The sequence below is a fragment of the Limulus polyphemus genome, unplaced genomic scaffold, assembly GCF_000517525.1.
Source record: "Limulus polyphemus unplaced genomic scaffold, Limulus_polyphemus-2.1.2 Scaffold2957, whole genome shotgun sequence".
In the NCBI taxonomy this organism is placed as follows: Eukaryota; Metazoa; Arthropoda; class Merostomata; order Xiphosura; family Limulidae; genus Limulus; species Limulus polyphemus.
In genome coordinates, this window is record NW_013668567.1 from 82025 (window position 1) to 93055 (window position 11031).

The following is an 11031-nucleotide window of genomic DNA, read 5'->3' on the forward strand; positions in this document are numbered from 1 at the left end:
GTTGCAGAATGCTTAAATGACACTAGATCAGGTGCTGTTTATGTTAGCATTATGGGAAATAGCTAATAGACTCCTGCTGTAATTTATTGTTTTTTTATGCAAGGATTACTGTTCCAGTGGTACAAGGTTTGCAATAAAACAATAATATTAAAAGAAAACAGATCTGAAAAAGTTAAAAATTGAAGCTGTTAAGATAAGTAACTTGGATCTTTATGATCTGTACTTTATCACTTTTATTTAGTTTTTTTTTCATTTTTTCGTTTTGCTGTACATTGATGATTTCCCTACAATTAGAGAAGAGAAAATGAGAGGTAAAAATATAGTTTTAGAGGAAAAATTGATATTCATTTAGGAGTAAATAAACAGATTTACAAACAATGATAAAATAAATAAAACAAATTCCAAGAGTATAAGTCCTGGGAGTTATTTAAAAAATTATAGATAAGAAGTTCAAAATATTTTTATTGAACAGAAAAAATTTAAAAATTCTAGAATGCCAAAACTAGAATTATCTCTTGTATAGTATTGGTTGATATAGTATTGAATATTTTTAGATAGGTATGATGTGAAGTAGTTATTTAACAGTCCAGGACTCTGATGAAAATGTTTAAAGGTAGTATTCAATTAATGATGAATTTAAGCCTCAGAAATTAAATAGAAGTGAAGCTTGGTGTTTGTGATTATTTTTGTGTTGGATTAGTGGATTTAATGTGTATTCATTAATAAAACCTAACTGTGGTTGGGTGTGACCAAATGATTATTATGACAGGCTCTGGATCAAAGGATTCAAGAAGTGAATCTGCTGAGCACCCTCCCCGCTTTCAGCTTCAGTGTATTATAGAAATGATAGTCAGTCCTATTATTTGGTTCAAAGAGACAGTATCTGTGGTAGCAGATGCTTCTGGCTTGATAGCTTTATCTGATTTTTATGGATTTCTGGTATGACTATTTTGTCTTACATGTACATAGGGTGTTGTTCAGGTTTGAAAAATAGGGTTTCTGATATGACTATTTTGTCTTGCATGTACATAGGGTGTTGTTCAAGTTGAAAATAGGGTTTCTGATATGACTATTTTTGTCTCACATGTACATAGGGTGTTGTTCAGGCTGAATCATTGCTGTTCCTAGTTATTTTAGTGCTGTTGACTAGTGAAATGTTCAGATACCAGCTTAACATGAGGATTTTGTTTGATGATTGCTAGATATACACAACTGTTTCATTTAAATTGAATATGAGAGTTATGATTTAGATAGTTATAAAGCACGAGTGTTAAATTTAATATTTTTAGAAATGATAGTTCATTGCAGGTTTGTTTGCTTAACTGTGTACAAATTATATGTTGTGCAGTTCGCTAGTCTGTGATTATCTGATTGCATCATGTTACTAGAAGCTTTTAAGTTTTTCTTGTTGTTTCAATGAGTATTGTTACATAATAGCTTCTCGTAGTTTGTAGAGGGTTCTAGGCATCAGTCAGGCAATATATATATAGGCAACCAAGTTAGTGCAAATAAGTTAGTGAAAGTACAAGTGAAGTTAGACTGCATGCAGGTTTAGCCATAATGGGTGATTTCTAAAGTGAGTTTCACAGCTTGTGTTGTAATAACAGAGGTAGAGGAGAATGATTTGTCTTGTTCAGCCATAATGGGTGATTTCTAAAGTGAGTTTCACAGCTTGTGTTGTAATAACAGAGGTAGAGGAGAATGATTTGTCTTGTTCAGCCATAATGGGTGATTTCTAAAGTGAGTTTCACAGCTTTTATTGTAATAAGTGGTAGAAGAGAATAATTTGTCATGTCGAAGGGTGTTCTAATGTAATTGAACCTGCCTGTGTGGACATTGATGAAAAAAGAGACTATTATTTAAATCCCTAGATACAACTGTGATAACCAATAGTGCAACAAATTTTTGTATATGTATTTGTCTTGTTTTGATTGTATTATTTTAAAACAAATGGATTGTATGCTGTCTGTTTATTGTTGAAATTGGTCACCAACAAGTCACAGACACCTGACCCCATAAAACCTGACAATGATTAGTGAGGAAGGGACCCAAATTGGTGAAATGTATTAAAAGGGAAGAACTGTATCTTTATGTTATTCATTTGTACCCATAACTTTCATTTACAAAATATTCAGATTTTCTAAATGTTTTGTGCAAAATTCATATGACTTGAACTTGTACACCTACAATTAATGATAGAAACTAATGATTCTTTACATATAGAGCAATTGAAATTGTGATGCTTATAGCAGATGTACATAAAACCTTACAAATTTCAGGGAAGGGGACTAAGCAGTTTGTAGAAATTCAGTTCGTCAGAACAAAAAAGTAAATATAAGACTCAGATCATGTGATAGTTAAAAATGATTTTACTAACATCTTGTTCAAATAATTGACAAAATGGTTCAGTGTCCATTTAACGTACTTATTTTTAAAGACAGCAAAATATTGTGTTTATTTATAAGGTGATTTATGTAAGTAGTTTCCTTTTATCAAAAAGAAATGCTTATGACATAAATAGAATTGCATTATCCATATAACATTTGTTTTAATAAAATATGTCATAATAAAGAAATTAGCCTAATGTGCACACGGCTGGTCCATTGGATCAATCCTGTATTGGAGAAGTAATGTTAACTGTAATTCCAAAATTACGATGTGTATCTTCATGAAATGTAGCAAGTTTTTAGTAAAAAGTATGAGTCTGTTTTACATTAAATATTACATATGTTAAAGTAATTGTACTCAAGTTATGTCTGTGAATTGGAGAAGTCAGTTTGACTCAGCTTCTGACAACTCAGAGTCAAGATGATGGTCACGTGAAGAATAAAAACATTTTTGTACATTGTTCAGTTTGCATATTGCATATTCATAACCTCTAGAACCTTCAAAATGCATATTTACAATTTTTTTCCAATTACTCATGTATATTGTAACTGGTATCTACCCTAAAGTGAAATGTTGCTAAATCATCAGTGAATAGTTGATAGCTTTGACATCAAACATATGTTACCATATTGTATAGCACTCTGTAAAAGTTAGGGAATGTGCACTTAGATACCCACTCATGCACATAGGGTTAAAATAAACAAAGCATAAAGAAATATAATTCACACTACGCATAGAGCATAGTTATCCAGAATTTACAGAAAGGAAATATTTTTGTAGTATGTTGTAAAGATTAAAACATGCATTTTTTTAGATTAATAATTTTGATCATATAATGAACAATTATTTTAATACTAAAAGAAGCATTGACCAAATTTTATTATTATTATTATGAGGTTTTAAATATTGGACGTATCAATTCAGATACTTTTCTCTAAACATTATTGTATTTCTGCTTTTTTTTAAAGTTTTTATGACTGAGAAAGAAGCATATTTCAGTGCTAGAATGATGATAGATGTGATTCTGTATATAATTTGTAGTACATGAGAATTAGTCTTGCAATGTTTGTTTCAGAACAACCAGGAGTTATGGCACAGTCAGTGGAATAAACTTTCATAGTTATGACTACAACAGTGGTGGGATGGGCAAAGTTCAGCCTGGTCTTTGTGGGCTTAGTAATCTAGGAAATACATGTTTTATGAATTCTGCATTACAGGTGATAATTCAAGATTTGTTTTCTAAATTTAAATTTAGTAGGAACACCACTGTGTACTTGGATAAGAAAAGGTTTAATCAGTAGCCTAGAATGAAATGAATATCTGTGCATTCACTTTAACTTAAGATGTATTTATCTAATTGTCAGGTTTTACCAGTTTTTTTAATGAATAAATCTTTCTAATAGACTTAATTACACAGCAGAAAAACCTATTACACTAACATGCAGATCACTTTCTTATGGCTTTAAATTTAGTTTGTTTTTTTACTTAGTTTTACTATGAAATAATGCTTCACTCCTAACATTCTTAAAAACAGTTAGTTATCAAATACTCTTAAGTTGTACAATTAGAATGATAAAGAAGTGTTAAAGTGAAGGTGGTTTTGGTTAGTTGCAAAAGGTTTTCCTCCGTTATTTTACAATAGATGTATTAGTGTGTTAAAATTAAAAACTGTATGATTAAATTTGGGAGGAAGTGAGAAAGTTTTCAGGCAATATATGAAAGTAATCTTTCTAGGAATGTTCAGTTTAATGTACACAAACTAGATTACATTAACATCTTCCTAAAAATTCTTATAAGTTTAGTTCAATGACTGATACAAAATTATAATAATTTCTGTAGTTTCAGCAATATGTTTTGAATCTTGTTAAGGTAACGTTTCTTATATTAACAGAAGAAGATTTACCAAATTCTGGTTAGCCAATAAGAATATTCGACTTGATTTATTGATCGAACTATTGTTTAAATTCATTCTCAGCAATATCAAGTTGCATTAAATGTTATTTCAGCTGTGGATGAGCTCCGGATGCAGCATCACTTCCATCTTAAACATAGTTCAAGTTTTTCTATCTCAACTTAATTTTTAGTAATATTGTAAATTGTAAGCCTAATAAGGAAAAAATAATAACTAAACTCACTGTTCATATGTTAAAGTCGACATTTTGTTTTTGTTGTTTTTAATGCTTTAGTGTATGAGCAACACACCTCCTCTCACAGAGTACTTTCTAAAAGGAAAGTACTGGGATGAACTCAATGTGAATAACCCTTTGGGAATGAAGGGTGAGATTGCTAAATCATATGGAGAATTAATGAAAACCATTTGGTCAGGCCAGTTCACCTACACCATACCTCGATGTTTCAAGGTTTGAGATTTGTCTTTCATTTAAACTACAAGCCATCAAATTCAAAGCTTTAATTTTCTTGTTCAGTTAAATGTAATGTCTCATCCTAGGACCAACATATGATAACCCTTACTTCTGAAATCGTGAAATGCAGTAGCTATATCTAGTTTTGGTTTACTGTAGGTTTTTGTAGAAAACATTTTGGTTAATGCAACGGTATAGTGAGAAGATTTATGGATGAAACTATTTTACTAGAATTTGATATTTTTTTTTTATCAGTTGGCAGTGGGAAGGTTTGCTCCTCAGTTCTCGGGTTACCAACAGCAAGATTGCCAGGAACTCATGGCTTTCTTGTTGGATGGTCTCCACGAAGATTTAAACAGAGTGAAGAAGAAGCCCTACATTGAAGTGAAAGATGCTGATGGCAGACCTGATGAAGTTAGTTTCATGTTTGTTTCTGAATGAATGAAGTTCTGCGTTTATATTTTTCTGTACTTGATTTTTCAACTTTTACAAGTCTGATTATTTTTGATCAAATTTAAACTACTTTCCATGTGCTCTATAAAAAAAAAAATTTTTAAATTCATAAAAAAAATAAAGAAAACAATCACAAAATATTTCCAACTGTGGACACATTAATGGAAATAAGATAATTAAAATAGTGTATTTTATTTAAAACATTTTTTCATCTTTTCCAAGTGTGATTAGTTTAAATTTAAGCTACTTTCCATGTGCTCTATATAAAAAAAAAAGTTTATACTTGTACAAAAAAAATAGTTTAAATTCATAAAAAAATAAAAATAGAAAAAGCATTCAAAAAATATTTCCAATTGTGGACACATTAATGGAAATAAGATAATTAGAATAGTTTATTATATTTGAAACATTCTTTAATGTAAAATACAGTTCTGTGCGAAGTATTTTAGATATTATTTTAATATATTTCCTAAACACAAGAGAAATCTTTATAGCTTTTACTGCTTTAAGCTAGTTATTCTTTTATTACTCTTTTCTAACTGTAACATTTTTTTATACTTTTTTAATATGAATTTCAATGTGCTGTTTATGTATGTCATATCCATAAACAGAAATAATGAAATGGAAATAATTCATTATAATTTCAGCACCATATATAGAAATCTAGTTTTGGCTTTTCTTGTTTTTAGCTATTTGTATAGATGTCTGATTCCTCATGTCTTCAACTATTGATATACAATGGTTGGCTGTAATGTGACGTGGGTTGGTCTGTTGTAAATCTTCCTGAACATCCTTCTTATTAATGAAATACATTTTTCCAAAATGATAAACTTTTTGTTTCTGATATATGGATTTAGCCACAAATATTATAATATTTTAACTGATTTATCAGGTGGAAGTTGAATTTTTGAAACACATGTTAGAAACATGGTAATACCAAAACACATTTTTAATTAAGGACATTTCAGAATTGTTTCAAATTCCATCATCGGCATTAAGACCTCAAGAAAACGTTAATTCACAACATTGTTTTTGATATAACCAAAAGTTTAGAAAGAACATGGATTTAAGAGGTAACAGCATAATATTATATTGATTAACTGTTGCATTAATTACATGTCTGTTTTGTACATAAGTGGCTATTGTCACTCAGTGTTATCATATTTATTTGTTATTAAAGGTGGTGGCCAAAGAAGCCTGGGAGAATTACCTGAAACGAAATAATTCCATCATTGTTGACATTTTTCATGGACTCCTCAAGTCTACTCTTGTGTGTCCAGTGTGTTCAAAAGTCTCCGTGACTTTTGATCCATCTTGCTATCTGTCTTTGCCTCTCCCAGTCAGAAAAGAGCGTCAGATTGAAATTTTCTTGGTTAAGTTAGATGCCAGTAAAAGGATATTACAGGTACAAATCATTGACCATATAATAGATGAAAAGACTTTTCAGAACTAGAAAGTTTTCAACTTTTCTTTGTTTGTTTAAAGGTCAGTGTCAGAATAATTTACTCAAATTAATATTCTTGGCAAGTTCATATTTACATTGAGTTACTACTGACTGTTTCAAAGAAAAATCAGAACATGCTTTGTGGCTTTGTAGTGATAAATCTCACGAAGATTTCTACTTAGTAGAATTTGTTTTTCCACCGTAAATGAGTGTTTGATATTGGAAGTATTTTTATAACATACAAGGTATAAGATAGTTGGTATGATATTTTTTCTTGAAATGAAGAATAGTTTTATTTACCATTATGAAACTAAATATCTGAATATTTTTTAATCCTATTGCCACGGGCATCCTCCACTGCGCATATCACGGGGTTTTAGTGACTTGCATTCAAAATTTTATTAATCTACTTTTTGTTTACGTTATACCAATTAATATAGCATAAAATCTTAGCTAATAATCTATATTTTAATAGTATATAAGTTTTAAATTATTAATTTTATGAGGCAATATTTATAAAAATCCTGAATTTCCCCTAGTGTGACATATTTTCTCTAGGCATCTCCTCTTCTTTATTTTATCCACCACCCCTCCAATAAGTATGAAATTCAATATAAATTACTCACTATAAATTGTCATTGCTCAGAAAAACCATAATTTTTATAGCATTCAATTGTGTTTGGTTATAGAGCTATCAGACAGAAAATCAGACCCCTCTTGCCACACCCACCCGTCACATTCTCTCTTTCAGAATTTCTTAATAGTTCTCTCTTACGTTTAATTCTATATTATCTATAACCTATAGAAAGCCAAGGTTTCATTTATCAAGTGACATATTATATAATGTTTTTTGAACAGAGAATTATCAATTTCACTGTTAGTACAAGCTTTGTTCCAATGGGAAAGAGAATGACTAACATGGATGGTTTTGTAACAGTTATTATTGCATAGCTAGAAAGCCAAAAAATTGTGATAGTTATGGGAAATTGTCTACTTTTTGCATGTTATTATTCTATGTTCTTTGGTGCATTGTTCAATTTAATAAAGATTATTTAGTGCATTACTACCATTAGTATATTAAAAAAAAAGTAGAGTTAAGTGTCATCGACAATTGACGGCAAGAAAAAAAGAAGATTTGGATAAGTTTTTATTTCTTGCTTTTCATGTTTATTCTTTATTATTATAAAAAGTAACTAAAATGTAAAAATAGAGATCTCTTTAAGTTAGAATAGGTAAAATAAATAATAATAATATAATAAAAATGTTTCATGAGGCACTCATGCGAGCAGCTCGTGTAATTCGATAGCGTAATGTGAAGTCCACATTACCCAAGTGATTTACAACTTATAATGGTGCGAATAGTAGTTAAGACACTGTTCAAAGTGCAATACAACAATAAAAATTTATAATTGATAGATATGTACTGTTATGAGTTTAAAGCTATTTGGGATAAACAAATGTAGTTTCATGATACAATTTGAAGTTATTCTAGAAAGAAAAAAGGGTAATTTACATTTATTTTGATTTTTTTGGGTGGTTATGAGGTCTGTCAAATTGACCAACCATGTATAGAGTTAGGGTAGAGAAAATAACAGATAAACTATAAAGTTTTAATGAAAACAAGCATTTGAAATGTATTTAGGTAGTTTTAGAGATTACACAAATCAAACCTGAGATTTTTGAGATGAAGAAAAGTATTTTTAATCTTAACATTAAAATCACTTTGCACACGGACTATTCAAAACAAGTACTTGATATATTCATGGACAAATCTTTTTTTAGCTTATTTGAAAGACTTGTAATGTTTACTGAAAGACTGCCAAATTTTGTGAAGAAATACATACTGTTAAAAGTTAGTAGTATTAAGTCTATAAACACTTTATACGAGTACAAGAAGGTCATGTGGTCAATCAAATCAACTGTGCTCGTGATGAGAGAGTTAACTGAAATTGGTTAACCAGTTTAGCTGTCTACCAAAACTGAAATATCAAAATAGATATTTTAATGTTGTTGGTTTTTATTTCAAACTTTATGTTGATTGTTTTATAAGTCTTGACCACTTCTTTTAATGTTTTTTGTCAAACTTATTTTAATTAATATCAACTTTTGATCAAAGAAAGCTACCTTTTTAGATGAAAACTAAAAATTCATTAATAAGTATAATTATCTAAATATACACTTCTTATTGTCTTACTCACTGAGATTAGAATGCATTGTTTCATCATTTGTGTACCCTTGCTGTTAATGATATTTTCAGCTATCAACCTAACAGTATCTGTCGAGTTTTGGCCAGGTTATTCCTAACTAGATAAACTAAGCTAACAATGCAAAACTATTTGTAATGAAAGTATAATAATAATAATACAAGATTAAAAATAATAAAACAAGACATATTAAGCTTATTAACCAATAATTCTAATTAAAATAACATTAAGGAAAGAATAGTGTACCTCACTTACGGAACACAAAAACTTATAGTTAGCTTTAAGTACTGTCTTAGATTTTATGTTCGTTGAATAACAACTTTAGTATGAACTTTGAATAAACAAACTTTCCACAGTCCTCCCTAAAATTAAACAATTTGTCTTGATTCTCTTTTGCCATTAAAATGGGTATCTGATTCATTTATTTACTGAACACTATATTTTTATTTAAACAAGATGTTGTTGTTTTTAGATGAAGGTAACAGTCCCTAAGATGGGATGTGTACAAGATTTGTGTGAAGCAGTAGCAAAACTTGCAGATGTCCAAGCTGATAGAGTAAGTTACAAGTTTGCTTATTTATAGAACTGGGTTTTGTTTTCACTAAGTTATCAAATAATGTGGTATACCTCATAATTTTCTTTTCTATATTATGATGATGAAAAGATTATAATAAAAGTAAAAGTACATGCCTTAGATTGAAGGTTGATTAAGTATTTTACAGAAAAATATTAAAAAAAATTATCTAACCTATATAAAAGCCAAAATGCATTTATGCAGATAGAATAGTTCAATTACTGTCTGCACATTACAATTTTAGTGATGGGGGTGCAAGGGGGACTGTGAGTCATGAAACCTTATAGGTGTAGTGAGTGTTGGTATAATAAGCCTAAAGTAAAGACGTACTGTGGGATCACCTAGCCTAGAGCCAAGTGCATAAAATTTATCATGAAAGTAAAAATATCAATTCAATATTAAGCTTAAATCATTTCTGAATTAAGCTATTTTGTATTATTACCAATGTTTTTAATAAAATACAAACCTGTTTAATCAGCGGAGACTCTAAATTATGAAATCAAAAGATATTTTTTTCCGATTTTGTTGTCTGTACATTTCGTTTTATACTTTCAGTACTTAGACTAACAACAATGTTAGGCCATACTTTTGTTGCTGAGCAACATGACATAAAAGCCATTGTTGGAACGTAGTGTTACCAAAATACACTGGCTTTTCTATATATTAGAAGTTGTTAATCTAACTGATTTTTACCAATACTTATTCTATGAATATGGCACGAATTAATTTCATGTATGATCTTAACCCTTTCGAGATGGGTCATGGGTCAAAAGCCATGTCATCTCGTTTGTTGACTCCCATTTGAAATTTTATTGAACTACTATTTCATGAATTTATATCAATAACTTTGGTATCAAACTGTAGATTATAATTCAAATTTTAGTACTATATATTACTCAATTTCTTAATTTAAAAGTAAATATTAAAAAAACACATTTAAACATTGATTTTTGTGTGTCACATGGTATGTTGAATGCAGCACTGGTTCAAATTAGATGTCTGTGATGTCAAAATATTAAGTCTATAGTTTCATACGAATTAGGAACTCAAATTACTGATATTGACAAGCTAGAGTATAAAATAAGAACCTCTTATATTTTCTATTTGCTAAGATATTGCTCATGTGATAAATCAAACACAGTAGCATCCTGACAATGTCTTTCCATTATTGGAAATGCTCCCTTATATACACTTACTTCTATATATGACATGAATAACTAAGGCTCAGAATGTTCCCCTAGTGGCTTTCTCAGCCATTTTAACATGTTTGGATGACATCTCTTTCTTACAAACCAAGATTTCAAGGAGGTAGGTGGCGTCTTTAGTCTGCTCGAAATTTCAAATTTTTTTAGACTGAAATACAGCTCAATTACTATGCTTGATAAATCATAGTGAAATTCTATGGTATTGATATAGTAATTTATGTTGTTTCATATCCTCCGTGGGCAAAACTATAAAAGGATTAGTAACCGAGTACAAGTAAATAGAAGACAGAACAGTAAATGAAGAAGTAAAGCAAACAATTATATGTTTTAAGAAAAATATGCTTAAGAACATATTTCTAAATAGCAATATATATATATATATATATATATATATATATAT

The 11031-nt window shown here is 29.5% G+C and overlaps 1 protein-coding gene across 3 annotated transcripts in view; it reads left to right on the forward strand.

Annotated features, from left to right (window-relative positions):
- The window catches only part of LOC106468303 (ubiquitin carboxyl-terminal hydrolase 15-like), a 43926-nt gene that overhangs the window by 21148 nt on the left and 11747 nt on the right, over positions 1-11031 (forward strand). For all 3 annotated transcript variants that reach the window (XM_022396644.1, XM_022396645.1, XM_013928721.2), the window contains exons 7-11: positions 3464-3605; positions 4575-4748; positions 5007-5165; positions 6385-6609; positions 9325-9408. In XM_022396644.1, the coding sequence (XP_022252352.1) occupies positions 3464-3605; positions 4575-4748; positions 5007-5165; positions 6385-6609; positions 9325-9408 (784 nt within the window). The remainder of the gene's footprint in view (positions 1-3463; positions 3606-4574; positions 4749-5006; positions 5166-6384; positions 6610-9324; positions 9409-11031) is intronic.